The sequence below is a fragment of the Anser anser genome, assembly GCF_964211835.1.
Source record: "Anser anser genome assembly, chromosome: Z".
NCBI lineage: Eukaryota > Metazoa > Chordata > Aves > Anseriformes > Anatidae > Anser > Anser anser.
In genome coordinates, this window is record NC_139723.1 from 77560607 (window position 1) to 77585941 (window position 25335).

At 41.1% G+C, this 25335-nt stretch overlaps 1 protein-coding gene across 5 annotated transcripts in view; it reads right to left on the reverse strand.

Annotated features, from left to right (window-relative positions):
- UNC13B (unc-13 homolog B) overlaps window positions 1-25335 on the reverse strand; it is a 219894-nt gene that overhangs the window by 119942 nt on the left and 74617 nt on the right. For all 5 annotated transcript variants that reach the window (XM_083818327.1, XM_083818325.1, XM_083818328.1 and 2 more), the window contains 2 exons: window positions 15415-15741; window positions 13407-13497 (listed from right to left, as the gene is read on the reverse strand). In XM_083818327.1, the coding sequence (XP_083674453.1) occupies window positions 13407-13497; window positions 15415-15741 (418 nt within the window). The remainder of the gene's footprint in view (window positions 1-13406; window positions 13498-15414; window positions 15742-25335) is intronic.

A 25335-nucleotide genomic window follows, 5' to 3' on the forward strand; every position in this document is an offset into this window, starting at 1 on the left:
GAGCACAGACATGCTGGAGGTGGAAAAACCTGGAATTATACTCTGAGCTGTAATTGCTTTTTTGATCAACAAACCTGGGAAGCAAAAGTTGCAGATGATTTGAAATACAGACCTCAGGTAAACGTAACAGCCTTCAGACATGAACCAGCTGGGGCACACACAAGAGACGTAAACCAGTCAACATTTATATCGTAAATGCAGATAAAGACATAACAGGTTTAACGTGCAACAGCGGAAAGCTAGGTTAGACATCTGGAAAAGCTTTTAATCATAAGCAAGCAGAGGTCGTCTAGGGAAGCTACAAAATCTCCAACCCAGAAGTTTTTAATAAGCAGGAGCACATGCACTTTTCAAGGATGCTTTGGCGGAAAATGGATGGTCTAATTAATCTCCTCACGTACTGACCAGGTCTGATGTTTATTGCTCCTTACTTATATCATTCCACAACTTGTCTCAGGTAGAAAATTACATGGTAATACACATACCAGCTAACAGGCACCTGCGTCCTAACTTTGCGTGTCACCTTGGCAGGCTATTTAAAGACTCCGGTGTCAGCTGAGCACTGTCACCCTTTTGGGACCATTGCACTAGTGACAGAACACAAAGCTGTGTTATTCCCCACAGATGGTCTGTGTTACAGCCCAGCTGTCCACCGCATTGCAGCTCAGTTCAAACACTGAAGAGCCCTGCAAAACCCTACCTGAGCTTGACAGTGAGAATAGGGAAATGGCCTCTGATAAAACCGCTTGTGCATTCTGCAAAATGTAGGTCCAAAACATAAGGATTTGGCTACTGGAATTCTGATCCTAATTCTGCAGCAAACATTGAAGACATCTCCAGCACCCATTTCTGTTTCAGGATCCAGCCATCCTCTTTTCGTCCAGCCTAAATCAGCACTGTCAGGACAGGATACTCTGCTCATCTCCTCCTGCATGCCTTCAGCACAAAGTAGCTGTGTATCCCTCAGATTTCTCAGGGCTGATTTTCTTGCTCTGGATAAAGGTTCCATTGTTAAAAAGGGCTGAAAAAAGCACTTTTTTTTTCTTCCCACATTATTTCAGGATCCAGATTTTTATTATTATTTTATTTTGCTATACACAACTTTACCCTACAGGGTAGCACTTTCTGTGAATTTAGTTTATTCCTTCTCCGGTTGGAGGTAAACCCCTTTCTCAGCAAGAAGAGAGGGAGTCCTACTGCTCTCTGAGCAGGAACCTCTTTGTTTCCTTTGCATTGCTCAGTGCATGACCATATGTATTATTTGTTGCATTGTAGCCATACCCTACAATAAGAATCACTGTTATATGCAGTGGGTTAAGGAGTGTTCACTGCACATATCACCATATTATTCAAGTAATTTAAACATCTGGTGTTTTCATATAATTTCTGTAAAGTTTACAAGTCCCCATTGCAGTGAAGAATGAGGGCATAATCAGGTCAAGACCTGTGCCATTTGGACAGCCATCTCAAGATAACCAAAGCCAGATTTTTCAGATTACTTAAATGTGGAGCACCTCAAATACTATGAAGCCTGGCTTACAGCTACTTCAGTTATTGCTGTGATGGCTCATTTCCAGCATCTTAAGTCAAATAATCAGAAATCAAGCAGTGGGTCACTGGGAGAAGCAATGGGAAAACACTCCTCCAAGGCCACCATAACATGGCTTGTTCAGCATCACATAACAACAGTGTGGAAGACGAATAATAACTAGTAACAACGTGGAGAAATAACCAGCTACCTCTGCTGACACAGATTGCTTTCTCTACCTGCACTTTCTCCCTCATTTGCTACAGATGTACCAACTTTCAGTGAGCATGGAAAAAAGCTTTGCACTACACCACCTTCGCCTTAATGACTGCTGGCTAAAATAATATTCCTTTCTCTGTAGGTAGGAATAATTTTGTACATTTATATTCCCCGCAGAAGACAGCACTTGATTAATGAACCAAAATGTTCCATAAATACTTGTTATGAACCACATATATGCCTCAGTCAGTCTCTAAGGACACTGTTAGCGTGTGCAGTGAACAAGAAAAAGGGACACTGTCACACTAGCTCTGACAAAGCTGACCCCAGCAATCACATTGGTATTAATAAGCCCTGACACAGCTTTCACACCTCCAGTAAAGGCATTTGACAGGTTCTACAAAACGGGCCTGAATGTTGGTCTAGGAACCCAGTCATGAGAAAGGGGAGGAAATTCAATTCAAAAAAGTGAAAATAACTGGATTTAGCAAGCCTCTGCAAGGGGATAAAAACTGCAGCACAAGCCAGGCTCAGCTCAGCTATGTAAAGCAAAGTTAAACAACTGAGTGACCAATTAACCCCTTTGTCAAGCCTGTGATGGGAGGGACAACCACATTTTGACCAAAACACGCCCAAATCCTGAGCAGAGGGGTCAGGGGGAGCATTCCTGTAGCTGATTCTGCTCTGTCTCAGATCACCGAAGCCACACCACCTCCACTGGAGCTGAAGAGGAGCAGATTCAAATACAGGATGAGAAAAGGATGATTCCAGCAGCTGCACATAGTTGTACGTTAACTAGCTATTACTACTGTCAGCTAAAAATAGAGAGACTTGATTAGAATGAGTAACATGTATCCATGTCACACAAATATAAAGACGCTGTACTTGCTTTAAATTAAGTTTCCTAAAACAAGGCGTAACAAAATTCAGAGTGAATACACCAGACAATCTATAGATGTGTGTAGACAAAACTGGATCCTTCAAGTACCCTGTTTTTGAGATATCATGAAAACACATGCATGCATTTCAACCTGCTGTACTAACACGATATGCTGAATAAAAATAGAAAAAATTTAAATAATTTGCAGCAAAATTTAGCATTCTCAGTTTCTCAACAACAGTTTCTCAAAAATGTGTGTGCTATCTTAAAAGACAAGGTGAATATTGACTCATTAACAAAAATAAAAAAAACAGATGGAAACATGGCTAAAATAAAACTGATCTTTTACATAAAGTAATCTCTATTTTGGTTACACACAAGAATAAGTGAATTATACTTAGAGCAACAGCCAAGGTGGGGCTAAATCACAAATCAGTTCAAGGTTAAATCTAAATTTCCTTCTAGCTGGATAGCTCTATTATTTCCTTTTTAGTACATATCACAGATTTAATGTTCCTTTAATATTCTCTGCTGCTTTTCAGGCTCTCCTAAAAAGATAATTTCCTAGTGCTAGCTTTCAGAAACTTTTAATGAGTATGTGTTCAATTGCAATTTACCCTCTAAATAAGCAACAGAAATCTCATGGGAAATTTTTAAAATCTCTTTAAGAACAAAACTGTTTATATCCTACACCATATTTTCTGAAACTGTTACAACTTGATCATTTGTCAGAAAACAAAATTATAGCTCTGACAGGTTCATTACCAAGCATGAATCACTGATACACACCGTTCTTCAAGAAACCCCTCAGACTGTCTTGGATCCTTAATATTTTCTGCACAAGTGTATCGAGAAGTCATCATCCAAGAGGGACTGCGATATGATTTTGACAATTTTATTTCAGTATCTACGTGGCAAATACCTCTCCCACACACCTCTGGTTGTGCTCTGAAGCCCACAGGGTCCTGCAAAACAGCAGTAAAGGCAGGCAGGTGGGCAGTGTGAACATGGGGAGGTTACGCTACAAAAAACAGTTAAGGAGGCTGTGGTTCCACGGACATTTCTCACAGCCTACTTAGAGGCTTCCTAGATGATGAAGTCCCATTCTTTGCTCCCACAGGCGACTGTCATATAATAGCTTTCATAAACAGACCCAATTTTAGATTAATTAGAAACAGAAAGGGCAAAGAAACCCATTTGGAAGCTGTTCACTAACAATTAGAAATATCACTTTCTGATTTCTAGCCTGGGTTTGTTCATAACCAGCTTATACCCTTCTGTTCTTGCACTAACATTAACCTTTAGCTTAAATAGCTGCAAAACTTGCCAATATTTACTCCCCTGCTCTATTAGTACATGGCAGCAACATCTGCTCTAAGCTTCCAGTCTGCTCAGCTAACTGAGCCATACTTGCCTGGCCTCAGCTCACACCTTCAGCATCTCCCCTCCCAGGACTGCCCCAGTGTCCCCTCTCTCACAGCTTATCCAAATCATTTGCTGGTTTCCTGTGTGGCATCATCTTAGAAATAGCATGGAAATAGAATCACAGAATGGTTTGGGTTGGAAGGGACCAAAAAGACCACTTAATTCCAACCCCCTGCCATGGGCATGGACACCTCCCACCAGACCAGGTTGCCCAAAACCCATCCAGCCTGGCCTTGAGCACTGCCAGGGATGTGGAAGTCCCATCCTCCACAGTGTCATAATTTGTTCAGACTCTGAACAATAAGCAGACAGTAGACACTTTGCTGGTGGCCGTGACACAGCCTAAAAATCCTTTTTGTATGCTAAGAGTCCTGGACACAAAGAAAGTTCTCGTATCATCTGGAGAACTACTTTCCAATGGACCACAATCATTTACTTCCTTTTTCTATGGAGTTATGATACTATTCAAAACATTTGCTAATATTGCACTGATATTGTTTCACTTATGATGTGCTCAGCCAGTGCTGTTCAGCTCATCCCCTCCCCAAGCCCTGTGCTTTGTAAGCCAAAGCACACTGCTATTTCTCCAGAGCAGCATTTCTTGTACAGATTGTCTCAGTAATACGCAACACAGGGAAATATCCCCTCTGCCCACGCAGAGCCTTAAAAATAAGAGTGTGAAGTCTGGCTCTCCCAACAGCCAATGCTATTTTTAAGAGCTGCGTATGTGGCAGGTAGGAGTCTCCCCACCCACCTCTCCCATTGCACCCCTATTCTGAGCAGGAGGAACTGACTTACTCCAGTGCTAGATCAATCTCAATTTCCACTTAGCACCACGTGCAAGTGCACATGGAGGTGGCCAGGACACAGTAGGTTTCTGTGCCACACTCCACATCAGATACAAACCTTTGTCAACAGCATGCTGGTTCAATTCCTTCTGCCATTACGTGTTCAAACCAAAGCACAAAGGGGGATTTTGCATAAAATGGCAATGGCTGCCTCAGCTCTAACACTTCTAGTACTCTTCTATTGATGATGATACTCTTCTATTGATGATGATATACTGTTAATAGGACTTGGTCTGTTCTCCAAACAGATTGGGGTTCCATTTATTCTTAACACCTTCAAACAACTTCTTCAGCAAGTCCTGGGAAAGTATATGGACAAAGTATTTGAAGAAGTATTGATACAAGCATGAACGAAAGCTGGACAGCAGCAGGGAGGGGAAAAACATTTACTGTACTTCATCCCAGTTCTGAGGTGCTTTGTGCATATTGGATAGTTTCTTCAGTCTACAACGCACAAGCCACTTCTGCAGACAAACACAGAAATTGCTGTGACCAGATTGAGAGAAACGATAAAGACAAAAAGGCAGCATTTCTGCGCACAGTGTTAATTGGGAACCTAGGAACAGTGTGAGACATAAGGTCATATACCCACATTGCCATCTCACTGCTGCCACCCACATCTCGCTCTCTGATCAGCAGCAGCGCAATTCCAGTGGGAAGGAAGGTGAATAAGGAATCTTTTCCTTCAGAAAACACCAGCTTGTCAGAATCCAGCCCTGTTTCACAGGATCGTGATGAATGTCAAAGGGCATATCTCTCAGGTCTGAGATATCTAAACAGGGAAGGGATTGCAGGGAAGAGGCATTACCTAGACAAGAGCTGCAGCTTAGCAGTCAGTGCACTTTGTAAAATGGAGAAAATCTATGTTAAAGTCTCTATACTGCCCAGTTTAGGCTAGCAACCAGTTGTTCCCCCCATCCCTTTATTCCAGATATATTCTAACTTAAGCTGATGGCTCCTCTGCAGAGGGGTTTCCCTTCCCAGATCACATCCCAGTCAATCTCAAAAAAGCCAGAATCAAAAAATCTAGCTCCTAAAAATGAAAAAACAAAACAAACAAACAAAAAAAAACAACACAGAACTATACCATACAAAAGACCCAGCCACTTCCCTCCAGCTTCACTCCAGAAGTCAGTCACTCATGAAGTATTTCAAATCAAAAAATGAGATCTAACAGCAAACTATTCATATACATCCCAGTACTGGCATGTGTCAGTGTGACCTTACAAGTCACAGAACAGGACCACACAGTTCAACCACACCTGGTTACTCAAGCTCAACGTGCAGTGCTGGAACAAAGCAGGATGTGCCTGGCTGTGGAACATCCTGTGCTTGTAATCTATATCCTAGATGCTGCACAGACAGCCTTCCCTTTCTTGTTAAGGAAATCAATGGAATAAACATTGGAAAGGAAGTAAAATGCACTTCGATTCTCATTTAAAGGCTTCATAATTATTTTGAGCTGTAGATGTGTAGAGTTTACAATATAAAACTAGAAAAGTGAAGCTGTAGTCCTGAATAGTACTACAGATTAGGAAAAGAAATAATGTCTGAATTTTTTGGTTTTTGTTTGTTTGTTTTTTGTCCTTCTCATGGAGGCTATCCCCAGGTCTCACAAGCCCACAGGAGCCTTGCAACGGAAAAAGTAAAATAGTGCCAGGAAAAGTTAACTGTGTACTCCTATCCACTCTGCAAACGTCTGTTATAGCTTTAAGAAAGCTTCCCAAGTCTTCCCAAGTTTGTGGTTTTTTTCTCCCTCTAGTCAGCAAATGGGAACTTGGTTTTCACCAAAGGGGAAAGATATCCTGTGTGCCAGGGAATTCAGGCCTTCAACACTGAAATTGTTTTTTTAGCAGAAGTGAATGGAATTGGAGTATTACTGCACCGATATGCTTAAAGAAACTCACAGAAAATCTGGTTAGCCATCAAATAGGCTTCTAGCTGCTCTGGTCATCATGAAAAGCATTTCTGACCAGCATGCTGCTGCACAAGACATGCATTCCTCTTAGTTTTAGCGTAGGTACTGTAAAAAGGGGAAAGCCTTCTGATTTTTCCCACTGGAGATAAGGTTATTGAAAATCTGCTGAAAATCACAACAGCTGCATTAACGATGGTACAAGACTATTTCCTTGTGTGTGTACACAAATAATTACGTTTGCTATAACGTAACATTTGATGTAAAGCATGTAAAAATGCTAGTAGGTTTCAGAGAATCTTGGTAATGATAAACAAACATTTTATTCCAAACAGATGGATATGCAGATATCTTATTTGAGATGCTTGGAGATGAAAGAACGCTTCCCTCCTCCGAGCAGAGCATGTCAGCCAAACCTTCCCTCAAAGAGATGCAGCAAGAGACAGCAGACACAGGTTGTTCAAGTACCAGGGAATTGCCTCACACTAAAACCTGCCTCAGAAACGCCAATGGGGGGCTTTGGCGAATCCCACAAGACTTGCCAATCCGCAAAGTCAGAAGCCACGCAGGGAAGTAAAATCATGACAAGGGAAGATGCTAGGAGGTCTCCACTACTTTTGTATTTAACTGCTTTATAAATAATTATTGTTGCACGTTCCCTAAGAAGCACGAAAGCCACATATGCATTTTATAGATGAAGTACGCAGAAAGCATTTGTCACTGCAAGCACTGCCACCCAACATCAGCCTGCACTACAGCTGGCAGCGACCCTTGCACTCATGCCTTACCACCTACTCTCTGGAGCAGGAACAGAGATTTCCTAAGCACGAGGGTGCTCTCCAGACCCCCACCAGCTCTGATCCCTGAGATATTTGATCAGCAACGTTGATATAGCTGAAAGCTAAAGATAACCTTTATAAATACCACAGGTAAAAAAGGAAGACGTCTAAGTGGAGATGTCATTTCTCTGCATAAAGAGAAGTTTCTGGTAACTTTCTGAAAGAGTACATAGTGCTTCGGTTTGCTTCTTTGTCACTGTGTGGGAGGCTTTCAAAATGCAGAGCTTACTCATCTTCACGGGACTGATGAAAAGACACCTTGGCAACAAAGCTTAAGGGAAGTGAAATGTCGAAAGTAAACTATTGCATGGACTGCACCGTTCCTGAGAGGCACAAAGGGTTTCTGGCTCAAGGCAAGTACATCCTCCATTAGCCACCACGCAGTACCAGTTGTACTGCTTAGAGGGCTCGCATTCATATGTAGGCAGTGTAGTCTAGAAGGGACTCTTCAAGGCACCTCACATAAGAGGACAGTAGTTTGCAACAAAACTTTTCTTTGTCAAAATAAAAATAGCGCTTCACACTCCAAAATCAGCGATACAACATCCCCCCTGGACCAGGGCTTTTAAAAGTGAGAGCCTGATGGTTGTTAACGTATTTACAGGTGCTTGCTCAGAAGTGCTGACTGTATAACTGTAGGGCATGGGAAAATAAGACTGGGGATAAGACTGGGTACCTGTAAGACTAAAGAACAGTTATTTAATCCCCTGCTCTGGGTGGTTATCATATTCCAGAACGATGTCATGAACTACATCTGCCAACTCGGTACGTGATCTAGTTACACAGCCATCATCAAGAACAGACTATTGACAACATCTGAGATTAAAATCAAAATAATTGGTATAAAACGGCATCTATAAGAAGAAAAGCCGAAGAGTGAACACTGCTACAATGACATTGGTTTTGAAACAACAAAAAACAGTATATTGATGTATTTAATCTTCTGACATAAAAGAGAAAAGTGATACAGAAGACTTTTTCCCCCAATACATAGAATCTGTTTAAATGCATAAAATTCCAGGCCCCACACACTCTTGTAATACCTTTAAATGCTGAAAGATTTTCTTAAGATGCAATATGATAATTTCTCTGAATTTCTCCTCTTCTACAGTGAGCCAATTCTTCAGTATTATACAAAACTCAGAGTCAAATTTGTTTAAAAGTCACACAGCCACATCCCTAGCTGAGGGCTATTTCAGTTAAGGAGAGCTGCAAATTGAAAATGCAATAGCCATGTGTTTGTTGTTCTTCTGGAAAAAAAGCTCCCACAGAAGGACTGCAGCAGACGAGCTATCAATTAATCCCTCTTTGTAGACAAAGTTCTAAGTATGAAGGTGAGAATTATTGAGTCATTCCTCTCAGGGCTGAATATTCTAGGTTGATTTTGGCATAATTAATTTTCCTCTTCACAAACACAGAAAGAGCAGCAGAAAATAAGAAAAAGAAACTATGCATGCTACCACAAAGCTTTTTTAATAAGCATAGTTACAAATTTCTGAGCCACTTTGTAGCTGTCAAGTCTTAATTAAAATACTACATTTCTCTGACTCATGGTGCTGTGGGATGTATGCATATTATTCACATGAATATTAATCTCTTCTCAGGTAGGAGGCTCAATTGCTCAGGAGATTTATAATCACATCACATATGGAAACTTATTGGGTGTCTTTTTTTCAAATTTCAGCCAGATAATTAACAATTAAGAGCATTAAGAACCGTTTCAGTAGCCTGTGCTAGAGGAATCCAACAGCTCAGATCAGTGACCTGGAGCTCCACAAGTACTAATATGAAATAATATCACAGACTGAGGAAAGAGAACATGGAAAAGAGCTGGTATGCATATTATTCACATGAATATTAATCTCTTCTCAGGTAGGAGGCTCAATTGCTCAGGAGATTTATAATCACATCACATATGGAAACTTATTGGGTGTCTTTTTTTCAAATTTCAGCCAGATAATTAACAATTAAGAGCATTAAGAACCGTTTCAGTAGCCTGTGCTAGAGGAATCCAACAGCTCAGATCAGTGACCTGGAGCTCCACAAGTACTAATATGAAATAATATCACAGACTGAGGAAAGAGAACATGGAAAAGAGCTGGAGGCACTGCTTTGAGCATGAAGGACTTAAGCAGCAGCTGTAAGGGCTGAAACAAAAGAGGAAGATAGTCCTCTTGAAAGCTTCTAGGTAATGACAAAAGATTGAAAAATGTTAATATGGTGCTCAGATAAATGAGGCAAGACCTTTCCAAACAACCAACAGAATCACCTGCGACATTAGACTACTATCTCAGGGACCTTTAAAATCCTGATACCCATCTGGATAGTCTGTATTGGTAACACTGACTTTCAAACAAGGTATAGAAATAAGCTGATGATGCAGAAAGTGCAGAAAGCAACTAGCAGAGAAGCTCTTCTAGGTTTGAGAGAAATGACAGAGAAAGGAGTTGAGGATGCAAATGTATCTGAGAAAACTGTGACAGTTTTCCTGATGCTGTGGAAAGAAAGGAGTGAGGCACACTAGATAACCACTATGTAGCTCAAAACCACGAACTAAAAAAATTCAGAAAATCAGTAGCTAGAACTCATGAGAAACAGGCTTGAAGGGCAATGAGATCAAGAAGCTGTTTTAGCAGTTAAAACAGCGTTAACAGGCATAAATCACCAGCCGTCTCAAGTGAAGAAGCAGAAAAGGAGGTGCATTGAGAAACCAGTTCAAACACATCGCAAGCTCTTCAGGCGGCTTGGACCTTGAACTACAGATATCTTCCTGATGGAGTTTTTAAGGATGAGCATGAATACAGAGGGAAGAAATCAGAAGCCCAAAGCACAAAATTAAAAACCTAGCAGTGAACACACAGTATGACCAAAAAAACAATGCCTACTACTCACAGGAAAGGAGAGCTATCATCAGGTGGCATTAAGATGCCTGGAACATTTGATGCCTTAATTGCTTCTGGTTTTCACTGACAGGGACAACTGCAGTCAGGTAGCTAACAAAATTAAATGTTGTTGGCTTTTGTTTGTGTTTTTAAAATAAGTTTAGTTAGTTTAGCAAGTTAGGAAAGATGCTGCTGTAAAGAAAAACAAATGCAGGTAATTATTTCTGAGTCAGCTGGCCCTGATAAATCTTCATCCTCAGATACTAAGGTGCAACACTGCCAATCCATACAGCACTAAGAACTTGAAAAACAGGCAGTGCACCTAAAGATGGGAAAAGGGCACACCAAGCATTTATGCTTAAGAAATAGGAAGAGGGTGACCTACGTAATTATGAAGAAATTATAATTACATAACTTCTTCTTTTCCTCCTGGGAATTAAAGACTGGAACAAATAATCAAATTATCTGCAAATCATCTATAACATAAAAAGGAGAGAAATAACAGGGAGCATGGTTTCATCAAAAGTAGAACTGTGTCAAATGCATTTAACTTCCTTCTACAACAAGGTAAATTAGTCTTTGGGGTATGAGAACAGAAGAGAAAGTTTTACACCCTGAGGTCTTAATGAAACTGCTAAAATAGATTGAAACACACTGGAAAAATTATATTCAGGGTAGGCAAACTCAAAGAATGCATCAAGTAGGGACCCTCCGGCAGTTCTAGTAGCGCACAGCCTGGCAGCTTGAGTACTACATAACTTCTCACATATGACTTGAAGGATTTGTAGGCATAACAGATTACAAAGAGACAGACAGAAATGTGTTTAATGAGTGAAAAAAAACAATTCTGTAAGAACAAGTGCAAATCCATATACAGATCTAATCCAACACAAATATAGGCCAGGGAATGATTGACAAAACCCTTCATCAGAAGGGATCTCAGCTCTGGAAAGAATAAAAGGATAACCATGCATCAGGATTGCTAGCCTGAGACAAAAAGGTATCACCACAGCAAGACACCTGATATCTTGGGATATCAGGATCACAGCCTCGGAGAACAAAGTCGTGTGTGCTCTGTAGTGCACATGAGCAGGCTCTCGGCTGGGTTTCCACATTCAGCTTTGGACACTGTACTTCAGAAAGAAAAAAAGAATGAAAAAAGACAAGGGCTGATTAAAGAGTGCCTATAAAAATTGACAAAGAAAAGGCTAAAAGGGTCCATTCGCAAATATGAGAAGAGTGAGCGGGGCTTGGTTCTCTCTTAGCAGCAGCCCTCCAGTGGAGGAAGGGAATCAGTTCTGCACCTTTACTGCTTGTCCTACACAAGAGAAATGGATTTATATGGAGCAAGAGAGATCTACAGCAAAGGTTAGGAAAAGCACGTTAAAGACAGCTAAAGCCTTAACAGCCTGCTGGAATACTCCAACACTTAAGATTTTTGTTTTAAGGAAAGTTTGAATCAAAAGCTAGCAGTGGTTAACACAAAGTGAATTGTGACATTTTGCTGTCACAAAACCACCAGTTTAGAAACACTAAAGGGGTGTTTCTGCTAACAATCATTTCAAAGCATGTCTTACTTTAAAAATTCAGCAGAAATACTAAATCAGAATACATTAATCAGAAGTTTTGATTAACACTGAATCACCACATGGACCTTGTACTCTCTTAGACAGAAAGATATCTAGGGAGAGGCATCAGTGAACCTCTTGTCCTTTCTAGTATGCTTGTGCACACGTTTTCCGTATGCACAGAACTAAACTCTTTTGCTTGCACATGCTACAAAACAACAATGGAAGTTCCCTATCTTATTGGATGCTAATGGTAGCCTTCAATTTCCATGTCACACTGATAGTTTTGACCTAAATTCATTCTGCTCAAAAGTGAAGTAACACAGTATTTGTTAGCTGGGAAATAATTTACAATCCAGATAAGCCAAGGGAAAAGCCATTTCTGCTATGGCACTTCGGATGCCTTCCCAGACAAAAGCCTTGTCTTCACAAATATTTGCAACAGATCCAGCAGAGAAAGAAAAGTTCTGCTGATGATCAATAGATACTGTAAAATTATTTCTTATTAAAAAAAAAAAGCTATATAAGAAAGTACTTACTTCTAAATGAAATATATTAACTCTGCACTTTGTACCTATATTGGTAATAGGCAATATTTTATCATCTATAGAACATGAACACAACATATGGTTTCTTTCTGTGGGCCTACAGACACATAAAAGCAAAAGATTTGTAATTAAAAAAAAACCTTTGGGGGGGATTAATTGCTGTTTTCTAAAAACAACACTGTTTATACTGTTGAAGAAAATGTCGCAACCTTTTCCTTTTGACTTCCCAAATCAAGATTATTTATTTTTAAATCTTACTTTCATGAGCTGGAAATACCAAGAGACTTATTATACACCCACTTTCAATTAGTATATATAAAAATATTTGATGTAAAACTTCCCAAGGAACATTTTCACACGACAAATAATACAGATAACTCCTACTAAGCTAACAAGCTATCCTCAAGTTGCCTTGAGGTCTTCATTCTCTTGAAGTCTTCATTTTTAACAGTTCAACACAAACCATTTAGTACCAAACCTTTTTTGATTACCATATACAAATTTTTAGCTAAGTTCCTGCTTCTGCATCTTTTCTCATAATTCATCTCTAGTTCCAAAAAACAGTGTCCAAAATGTTTGGTAGAATTAGATAGCTCTAAGACCATCAAAACATGCTGCAGTCCTACACAGTATTTTAGATGGTTTTTTGTCTGCAAAACATCAAAACTGTAACAGGAAAAAGAAATTAAACCTTCAGCCACAGATCTAAAACTCAGGAAACACAGAGAAGGAGGGAAGCAATTCTCCATCCTACCTCTTGAAGCTGCAGTCGAACTTTGCTAATGGCTCGAATCCAATGGGCTCTTGCTGGAGAAAATGGTGGTGGTTCGTTGTCACCGTGGTAGCTTAAGAACAAGAAACAGAAAATCCCTATATGGCAAATGTTCATATGTAACATAAAGATTCAGCATTACATAGTGCAATCACAGCTTCAGCTCTGGAAGCTGAAGCAACCAACAAACTCCTCGCAAACATAGCCGTGCACACATTATGTTAAGTGAGAAACTGAAGTAGAGATTTTCTCATGTACAAGAACTATCTTGGAAACTGATGAGCTGAAAAATATAAACTAGGGTACAATCCTAGTCTTTTGGTGGAAAATCCACATAGATAAAAGCTTAGTTCAAAATATTTTCATTATTAAAAATAGCTCCAGGAGAAAGAAGTCATCAGTCAGATCATCAGAAACGCTGTCCAAGATTCCTGATCAAGCCAATTCAGCACAGTGGTATCATAATTGCATACAAAGAAGCAGACAGAAGACTTTCCATCCTCATACCTGTTGCAGGTCTCTTCTAACCACTGCCTCTTTCCACTCCTACTGCTAAGAATTTACAGCCTCTTTTCAGTGGAAAGGCTGGCAACAGGGCTCAGGTATGTTTTTCCTAATCCCTGCACCTGTCTCACTCTACTTTTTCCTACAGCTTTTCAAGAGGGCACAAGTATTTGGCAGCAAAGCTTCACCTCTGCACCCCACAACACATTTTATACTCCATCCTCATGATACATTGGGCCTTTGATTGTATCCCTTCCTTTGTATGCTGTTGAGGTGTCAATCACCCTGAGATGCAGAAGGCACAGTATTTAAAATAGCTGATAGCAACAAGCATCCATGCTACACATCTAGCTCAGGTGCAAATCCAGAGACCAAAGTTCAGAGCTAAGTTCCCTGTGTATTCTATGGAGACTGGCAAGTGTTACCACAGTGGAGAGAATGGGAGCCAGTGATGCAGTAATAAACTAGATGCCTAAATTAGCTTGGAATAGACTACGTGAATAACCCTCCATGTAAGCAAATATAGGCCAGCCATTCTGGGACAAGACTCTGTAATGAGAAGAGGAAAGTGAGTCAGAGTTTAAGAACAGATTAACACTCTTGCTAGTCTTGTTTTCCTTTTTTATATCTTTAGTGTAAGAGTTGCCTACACATGAACTGCTGTCGTTAATTCTTTCACATAAGCACAATGACACCAGTGTAACTGTACAATCCATACTGTAACCCCCAAAGACTACAGACAGGCAGACATCTTTCCATGAATCTAACTGATCCATCCATCTTAACCAGAAGAAAATAATCCCTCATGCCTATGAAAATATAACCGTGTCCACACTAAGGGCTGCAATGATTTAACTACCTCAGGAAAAGATAGATACTCTCAAACCTAAGTGGTGGAATTTGAAATTCCTGTAAAACCTATACATAATCCAGAGCATTACTCCTCCAAACTTTGCTTGCAAACTTTTGAGGACTGTCTTCAATACTGTCAACAGCTTGTAAAGCCCAAGTGCAAGGATAAGAAAAGCTGCCATCATGAGTTAGAGCAACACATCAATTCACATGGTAAGTCTACAACCTGCAACTACATAAACAGTAACTCTAGCTGTGGTAGCTTACTATACAAGAAAAGAACGAATGCAGCTCCAACCATCACTAGATGGCTGCTCATGCATAAGCCTGATCACACATGAGCAATAAAAGCAGCTATCTTTGGACTAAACTACATTTATCAAACAAGAAACAGAAAATGCAGAAGTTAAATTTTAAGGGATTAACAGGTATATAGAAAATACAGTTTAAGTTTAGTCAATGTCTCATAAATAATTGTTTCTACACATAAAAATGTTTCACAGATCAGCAACACCAAGCTTATTGTAAAAGACAACTGCAAGAACAATATACATAAATTTGCACCAGAAAACAACAGGGACAAATCCTCTTCGAATGAGTTGAAAAGATCTCAGGAATAGGGCACTTCACCTACCTCACTTGGGCTCTTGCATCAACATCCTTGGGCTTGTCAAGTGCCAGGGGTAACTTAGCTGCAGAGTGATCTGTATGCTTCTCCTCTGTCTCGCAGACCTTCTCCTCCCCTCCTTTGCTGCGAGGCTCCTCTTGCTCCCTGAGCCATGTCTGGCCATCCTTCTGGTAGCTGCCCGAACTGCGGTAGGAATGATTTGACTCCCTTTCCTGGTGATCGTCATCTTGCTCAGAGCCATGGGCACTTTCATGGGAATGGTCCAGCTCACTCAGGTGAGAGCTTCCCTGGCTGACATTACAAGAGGAGCCATATCTACTACTGCCAGCAGGACTATGAGAGAATAAGAAAGTCCGTCAGATAAAGCAATCACTTTGAAAAATGAAAAGCAATTTACACATCTAAAACCCTGCATGGGACACTAAATATACTAAAAAGATATGTTATGAAGTCATACCTAGCAATTATGCCTCCTGAACTAGGTCTAGACTTCTGAACTTCAAAACTTGGGTAGGCAATAGAAATACACAGCCTACCACTACATAGATTAGGTTTGATACGGAGTTACAAAAATCTGCCGGGCACCAATTGTTCACTTCCCCACCCTACATCATCTAGACACTGCCAGTGAAGATATTCTAATAGCCAGAGAAGAATAAAAATGGAAACATGGGAATTCAGAGTGGAAGTGTTTGACTTCTACAGTTTCACTGCAGCTTAACCATGACCATTTAGGCTGTTAATAAGAAGTTAAGTTTGTTTATATTTATATAATATGATTATAATAAAATATCCTGAAATCAAGATCAAGGTTAAGACCACCGAACTTAAAACCTGTTACAAAAGCAGAGCAATTGTTCACAAAGCGATGCTGCATATCTCACTCCAATAAAGCCCTCTCAACAATTTCATTTATGCAAAAAACAAAACAAAACAAAAAAACACACCACCACTCCAAGGGCGTGATCTCTATGATTCAAGACACCACTTCCAGAACTGAATCCCCAGAATCCTCACACAAATTACAGTGAATGGAAATTTCTAAATTTCTCATGCAGTCAGGAAAACTGTGGCTCAGCCACGGTAAATATTTCAATCCAAGAATTAAGCAGCACTAATGTTTCTCTCACTTGTACAGTAAGGAGAATTTGAAGCCAGACAGGAAGTTTGGGGAGTGCAGTGCAGCAACTGTCAGATCAGAGACAGAACCGCTTCCACTTACTAAATGCATATCTGTGGGTGATTCAAGTCTCCAGTTCAAATTTTGATGGCAATTTTAACTTGACACATGCACAGGTCTGAATACAGCCTCATGAAATACTGATACTTTCCTTTAGTAGCTTCCCTAACTGCATGAAATACCTTTTGCAGAGATTTTAGGAAGAGCAAGCCTTAGAATACCTTCACTGATATCTCTGAAAATGTTTTACAAGCATCAGTAACGTGAAATGAACCTATTTAGTTCTACAATATGTTAGCAGTAAGTAAAGTTTTTCTCTAAAATTAAGTTTTTACTTTGCAGTTTGAAAACAACATGGTTATTCCTTTCAGTACCTTATCTACTGTTGATTTTTCTTAACACACACAACATAATTATCACTAAACAAGAAAGCAAAGTGAATTGTATGCAGCAGAATTAACACACAAAGAACTAAATTTCTGAAAGGCTAATGAAATTAGCACTAAAAGCATTTCATTCAGCAGGACACAGTGCAAGAGCATGGGAAATCCAATCAACACTTACAGAAAAAAGAGCGGAGAAAGTGGAGAAAATAGTATAAGGGTTTGTGCATTACTAGTGATCGCGGTTTACCACATCCCCTGTGACAGCTATCAGTGATATCAAAAACACTTAACAAATACAGAGGGGACTGAGCTACTAACATCAGACACCAAGGCTAACATCTACTGCTGCAGTATTGCATTATAAATGGTCAATCAGTTGAAACCATTTATTATGCCTGATTTGTAACTAGCCTTTTCTCCTTCAGTTGTTCCACGCTATTCAGATCTGCAGGCTGCGTGCTAGGAAGAAGCACGGCTCCATTAGGAGCTGAATCAAGCTCGGTTTCTTTCAGTTCAGGCTGCTCTGGTGCATACTCATCTGCCTGATCTTTCTGCAATTCACTGGAAATCACGTTCTGCTGATCTTCGGGCTCTTTATCAAACTTCTCTCCCAGCTCTTTGTTGGATGCATCATCAACAGTGCTTGCACCAGATGGTTCTTCAGAAAGTTCATTGTCTACAATGTCAGGCTGCTTTGAAGACAAGTTTACTTCTATATTTGCATCAGTCAGTTGATCTGAGACTGCAGATTTTGAGTTTTCATCTGAACTGACTGTTCTTAACACCTTGTCATCTGGTTTTGACAAAGCCTGCGGTGGTACATGTGGTTCCCTTTTGGCAAAGGTCTCCTTGTTATCTTTTTGCCAGGGAAAGGAGAAATCTAGCTTTTTCCCAAACACTGCTCCTTGGGCACTCTCTGGTTTACTCACCTTTTCTTCACTGCCTCCTTCAAAGAGACTCGAAGAAAGTTTCTTAAAGCTGGACATGAGGCCCTGATCTGCCCCTGCTTTATTAACAGAAGGCGGCTGCTGAGAGAAGAAAGACCCAAATGGCCTTCCAGTATCAGCAGATGACATAAAGCTGAATTTTGGCAAACTGGGCATGCTTGGTATTTCGAAGACCATTTTACTGCTGTTTGCATCTGTAGGAGCGTTATTAGGCTTACCCTGTTTCTTCAACTCACATTCAGAAGAAATCCCTTCCTCAGGTATCTCATTAATTGACAGATTCTTTTCTTGTCCAGCAATTTGCAGTTCTACCTCACCTTTTTCTTGTTCATCCATCTGAAGGTGTTGAACACTGGGCTCATCAACAGGAGCCATGGGTTCTCTGCCATCACTACTGATCATGTCTGGCCGGTCAATGCTAGCATTAGCCTGATCCCCTGGAACAGCAGGCTCTGATTCAAGTGCAGCACTCTTATTTGATTGGGAAAGGTCTGTGCCTGTCCCATTAACTGGGGCTTCAATTTCCAGTTCAAGCCCACCACTGGAGCCAGTCTGAAGGGAGTCAACAGCTGCTTTGTCTGTCGAAGCATCTTGTTCCTCTGTTACATGTGAAGACATGTCTAGCTGGCATGGACTTACCTCGGTCTGGTCAGTGGCCTCAGCCTGCTCTGTACTGACTGCACTACTGAAATCAGACTGGCATGGTTTAACATCTATCGTCTCAGAGGGCTGTGCATCACTAACCAGCTGCAGAGCCTCCGGGACTTGACTTTCACCAGAGATCACTGCTTCTGGAGTGATCTTCAGAGGTTCCTCTTTACAGGTTTCTGAGTTCCTGTTTTCATCATTTTCTGTTTTCATGGGAGATTCTTTTGTGAAGTTCTCTTCTACTGAGACAGGCAATATGTCCTGCTTCAGAGAGCTTGACATATCTATTTCAGACTCCCTGGTTGCAACACTATCTTCTGTCTTCCTAGAGTCTTTTGCTGGAACAGACCCAATGACATCTTTCATTTTGCTGCTTTGAGGTTTAGGGGTGGATTGTGGAGGCATCTCTTTTGGAGATTCTTTTGGACCTTTGAAGATGCCAAAGAGATCGTTTGTGAAAGCTGGTGCTGGGCCACTTGGGAGGGATGAGAAACCAAAGAAAGAGGAGCTTTTCTTCTGTGCAGTAGGAGGTGCAGGAGCTTGCGGTTGAGAAAAGAAACCAGACAACGTTTTAGGAGGTTTCATTTTTGTCATGAAGCTTGAAAACATTTCAACTGAAGAATCCAGTACCGATTTATCACCCTCAGATTCTTTAGGTTTGTTTTGCAAATTAGATGGCTCGGGCGTTTTAGAAATAAAGTGTAACTCTTGTGCCTGTTGTAACCTGTCACCAGGAGTTTGTTTGGGTAATTTATGTTCCGGCAACTCATGTTGTGCACATACTTCTTCAGAGGCTACTTCATTTTTTATGTCACTTGCAATATTTGAGTCATTTGTAATCACTGAATCCATTTTACCATCTAAGTCTGTACTATAATCTTTATTTTCAGAAGCTTGTTCTTTTGAAGAATATGGCTCTTCTTTATCAATAGGAAATTCACTGTCCGTCTTCCCTGTGCTACCCAGAGCATCATCTTCTGCCCCTAAGGAAACAGTCTGCTCATCCTGAAAATGCTCCTGCACATTGGGAGTCTGAGGGCAAGGACCAGAAGCATCCAAACTGATTCCAGCGGTATCATCAGTCTGAGGAGGCTTTTTTAAGTCACTCTCTTCAACTACCTCGGCAACACTTTCTGCATTTTTCACTGCCAGCATTTCTGACTTGTTTTCTCTCATGGTGACTTTATTAAACGTTTGTTTGCCAGTCACTACTGCAATAATATCATCAATTTCTTTTTTATTGTCTGCATCTTGCTGGCTGGCACAACTGGAAACTTTGATACCAGAATCATTGGAAATACTTTGGGTCATATATGGCTTAGAGTTCACTGGTTTAGCTGGTTTTGTATTAACCTCCTGTCCTGGAGCAGTTTGTGGCTTTTCATCCAAAAAGGATGTCAAATTGAAGAAGCTAAAGCTAGTACTTTTTTGAGGTACGTTCTTGTCAGCAGTTGGACCGCTGGAAAAGAAGGAGGGCAGATGAAACAGCCCCTCTGTTTCTTGCTGCTTTGCGCTAGCAGGAGCAGGAGCGGGTGCTGAAGGCTTTGGTTCGTCTGATCCAGTGAAGAAGGAGAATATGCTCCTACCGGCTGGCTGTGGCTTTGGAGCAGTGATATCAGAAAAGCTGAATGGGAAACTGAAACCTGATTCTTTAGGGATTTGATCTGGCCTTGGTTTTGTCTGATTAGTTGTGCCACCTGAACGATTTCCTCCTTGTTGCTTTGGTCTGTCTGTGGGTACACTGCTCTGCTGCACAGCTGACTGATTCGACTGGCTTATACTGGGACCTACAAGCAGTGGCTTCTGTGAAGCAATTCCAGAAGGCACTTTCTTACCCTCAGAAGACTCCTCCTCAGCTTTTCTGCTCAGATGTTCCTTTTGCACCCCAGGGCTAGGAGAGATCTGCCTGTCTGTGCCTTCCGTTCTCACCCCTTCCTTAGGAGTGGAGGACAGACATGGCATACTAACACTCTGAGGACCACCAGACTTTCCAGTTTTTTGTCTTGATTCAGCCACAGTTCTACTAATGGTTTTTGGCAGAGTTGCAGCGCTTGGTGTTGGCTGAGAAGACACAGCTTCCACTTTGAAGAGATCTCCAATGGATCCAAACAAGGATGAGATGCTGGAGGCTTCCTTCTGTTCTGGATGTATCACCTTTTCTGGTTTATCATTTTGACATTTTTCCAGATCTGGTGATGGCTGTGGTGCTTTACTTACTTGTGTTTTGAAGAAGTCAAAAAATCCAGAAGTTTGGGTTTTGTTAGCATTTGAACTTCCAGAAGAATCTTCCCCGAGGCTGAACAGTTTCAGAGCACTTTTAAATAACGTTTCCTCGGGCTCAGGGGCTGGGTGGCTCTGATTTGGCTGTGGCTGACTGGGTTCATTAATACTCACATGTCGTTCGAGATGCCTGGAAGCTGGCATTGCTTTAGCAGGTCCCTCTGCTCTTACGGGCCTGCCATCTGGAGCAGTTTGGCTCAGTTGAGGAGGAGATTTTGTTAATCTTGCTTTTTTAACACGGATGTTTTCATTCTGGTTTAATTCCAGCTTTTCATTTCTAGCAGCCTCCAAACTAAGATCTGACGAAGTATTTCTTCTCAGTTGTGATGTAACAGGAAACTTTTGCCCTGCCTGTGCCTCATCTAATTTTTTATTTGGTACAAGTGATAAAACATCAGTTTTATCTTCCGATGATTTTGACCACTTGTCTGCTCTCTTCAAGGAAGAATCTTCTGATGTCTCCGAGTCAGGACCTGAAGACTTTCCAATCAATCCACCCAACGCAGAAAATAGAGAGGTAACTTTGTTCACTGGCATTTTCTTATCTTCTTCAGTCTTTTTTACTTCTGTTACTCGTTCAGTAGTTGCCACAGTTTCTTCAGCTTTAGGAGTAGATTGAAACAGATGGAAACCAAAGAATCCTGATGATCCGCCCCCAGCAGTTGTCACAGGGACAGCCTTATCCAGTTCCTTGGTGTGGGCTTCCTTACTCAGCGATTTATCATGAGCCCCTCTGGAATGTATTCTAAGATCAAGGGTTACCGAAGATTCCTCGGAATAGTTCTGGGTTTCCTTTTCAGGTCTAAAATCGACTTTGAGTTTTTGAAGTTTATAACCCGAGAAGTCTAGTGGCTGCTCTCTCTGATAATAAATGGACTCTTCAAACATCTGTGAAAATGTCTCCAAATTCATGTTCATTAACTGATCACTCCTCTGCAAAGCTACTGACAAATCCAGAGGTTTATTTGTTGAATAATCATCTAAACACTCCTCTTCAGCAAACCAAAATAGCTCATCTTCATTGCCAAGAGGGACCTTAAAACCACAAACAGCAATTGTGTTGTCTTCCAGCACAGCTCTTGGAATGGAACCCATCTGAACATTATAATCCCAGCACTCTGGGTAGGAATAAGTCTCCGGAGCACACACATAAACGTACTGCCCAGTGGGATCAGTGAGCAGTGAATACACATACTGGCTGTCACTGTACATGTAGTATCCACAATCTCCATCTTCTGATGGCCACCATACACCCTGCTCAAGCAGCATCAGCCACTCCTGATAGTCCTGGCTATAAGATGAGTACATAAAGTTCTCATCCATACTTAAAGTCTCTTGGTCAATTAGGGTCCACATAGTTCCATCACAGCCAGAGGAGTAGCTTAAATCCATTGGCAGCTCTTCTAACGAGTAACTGCCATCTCTCTCAAAAGGCGGAAAGTTACTGTAACTTTCATTGAGAGAATTAGCAGTCCACGCGTCATTTTCTTCTGAACAAAAATCTTGAAACGTTAATTGGTCAAATGACTCATATGACATCACACTTAAATCCAAACTTTCTCCATCAAAATTGGCATTAGTCTGCCAATCCATCACATTTGCATTTCCATCCTTTTTACAGAGATTCACTACCATGTCATTTTCAGGCCAGTCCATTAACTGAGGCGGCAGAACAGAGTTCTGGTTTAATACGTAGTAAACTGGCAGGGCTATTTCTCGAGCGTCAACAAGTTCCCCCACTTCATATTCCCATTCAAAGCTAGAATGACTTCTTGTTTCCTGATAAGCTGAGTATTGCTCTGTAAGGTTATGGTTTTTATTAGTCAAATTAAGAAATTCATTTGACTCTTTCTTTAAAAAGGTTGGAAAACTTCTAGATTCTGCATCCTGATAAGCAACTTGCCTACTCTTTACAGACTTTCCAGATAAGTCGTGTACCTTGGCTTGAGGATTTAGAGCATCAGGGGGCACAGAATGCTCAGCTGGCTTATTTACTCTTGTGCTGGGCGGGTGGTCAGTAGTTTTGGAAGATTCCACCATTTTCACATTATCCAGTTTCTCCTTTGGTTTGGGCAGCAGATTTTTAAAGAAGCTGGAAGTTTCCTGCTTCTCTGCAGTGCTGCTTTGGGTATCAGAAGTCATTCCTGAGTCACTGGATTTTCTCTCCAAGTTAGAATCCTCACTTCTATCAAAAAGCTTCATGAAGCCAAGAGAGTTTGATTTCACTTTCTCCTGCTTACATTCAGCAACATTTTCATTTGAAGCAAATTTAAATAAACCAGAAAATAAACCAGAAGAACTGCTTTTCTGGCTATCACTCTCATTTTTAACAGTCAACTCACGGTTATTGGCAGTGTTTTCGTTGGAAGAAATGTGAAGAAATCCAGAAAGAAAACCTGGCATGTGCTTCTTCTGCATATCATCTGCACTTGCAGCTTCTGGCCCTCTGTCTGAAGGGATGGATTCAACTACACTGTCGTTTAAGTTTGCATTTAGTCCTTTTGGTAATCGTCCTTTTAAATTTGTAGGTTCTTCCTGAGCATTCTTAGTTCTCTGCTGCTCTCCTGCAACCATAAAGGTAATAGAGGTGCTCTCCTGGTGTTTGTTTCTGCTTTCCTGGGCAGTAGATAACTTTTCTTTATTCATGTTTTTGGTTTGTTTAAGTTCTTCCTTGTGGTCTGATAAATCTGGAACAGAGCTAGATTTTAATGAAATGGCATTTTCTAAATTCCTGCTTCTGTTTTCAGGCAAAGAAATGTCACTAGAACTCTGATGACTTGTTTGGTCCTTAGAATTTGCTAGATTTTCTGCAGAGGAAAATTTAAATAATGAAGGAATAAAGCCACCTTTCTCCTTTGTATTTTCTTCCTTGTCTGAAAAACCCAACGCACTGAAAAAAGGAAGTTTCCTGGTAAAAGGAAATGAGTGTTCTTCACTTGATGAACTGTTTTGTCTTACATCTTCCTCAGACTTATGGCCTTTAAAAAGCCCAGGCATATTTTCTTTCTGCCCTGGTTCAGCAGAAGGAAGTAACAACTGACTGAAAGACTTTTTGAGTGGACTGAAAAAGCTTTCAGGTGCTGTACCCTGATCCTGAGGCTCTGAATGAAATTCCCCATTAGCTCTATTTTGCTTCTTTCCCAGTCCATGACCTGCAGTATGCTGATCCCGTAAGTGACTTGCAGGAGGCTGCTCCCTGGCAGCATGTGTGCCCTCTTTTATGGTGGCATCTGGCTGATCTGTAACATGATGCAAATCTGACTGCTTCTGTGGCACATCCTGCTGCTTTGGAGCCAAGAGACCATCTAAATTGGCTTTCAGACTGAAGGAACTGACAGAGTTTGTGAGCCTGCCAAAGATTGAAGACACAGAAGTGCTATTTGTGTTTACCTCTGCCTCACTTTTAGTCTCACTCAGCTGTGCCTCGGGAACCATACCGCTGATCTTGTCTGCCGTCTGTCCAGACGATCTCTCACTTCTGTTTGCCTCATCGGCTTTCACAGCATGGCTCTTCTCCTCAGTGTGCTCCTCTTTTACGACTTCTTGTTTTGGCACTTCCTTCTCAGAGAAGATCTTTAAAGGATTAAACATGCCTAGAACAGAATTCATAACTGAATGCTGGTTCTGCTGGCTGCTGGTGGTGGTTTCCTGTGATTGCTGGAGATGATGCGGTGTGGAAGACTTACTGTCCACCTGAGTGGTTTCTTGCTTGCTGGAGTTTACATTCGGGGCTCTTTTATCACCACTCACCTGGGATGGTAGCAAAGAGTGAATGGAGAACTTTGTGTCAGCTTTACTATCTGCCGCCATTCCAGAAGATGAACTCTCGCTTTTGGGCTTGCTAGGAAGTACATTTGAGACTCCACCTTCTGATGAGGTTCTGGTTTCTGTCTTCTCTGGAGTGGAAGAAACAAGCTTTTCAACAGAGGCTGTGAGCTGCTTTGTGCTTGACCCCACCTTTTCAGTCAAAGAGCTGAACAGGGAATTCACAGTATTCTTCACACCTGACAAGTCTGGAAGAGATTCAGATTTGCCCTTGGTACTCTCCTCCGCAGCAGGATGTTTGGTCTGTGCAGACTTCCTGGCTTCTACTGAATTATCAGCATTATCCTGCTTCAGTAACATGCGCTCAGCATTTTTTCTTGTCTCTGGCAATGTAGCAAATTTGCTGATTTCTTCCTCCTTTTCAGCCAAGTATTCTGAAACTGTTTCTACCAGACACTGAAGTTCATCCATCGTGTCTACATACTCCTCGCTGGGTTCTTCAACAGGAGACAGTGTCAAGTCTTGCATAGGATGACCATGCTTGCTCCCTTTAGTCCTGTGTTTTTTATTACAGCTAGCCTTTAACTGGGACCCTGAATTTGCAGGGTAATTAACAGTGAAGTCTCTCAAATGGCTGATGTCAGAATCACACCATGTTTGTGAAAGCATTGCGAGTTCCTCCATTTCCTCATCTGAAACGGGCGAGTACTGAAACTCATCA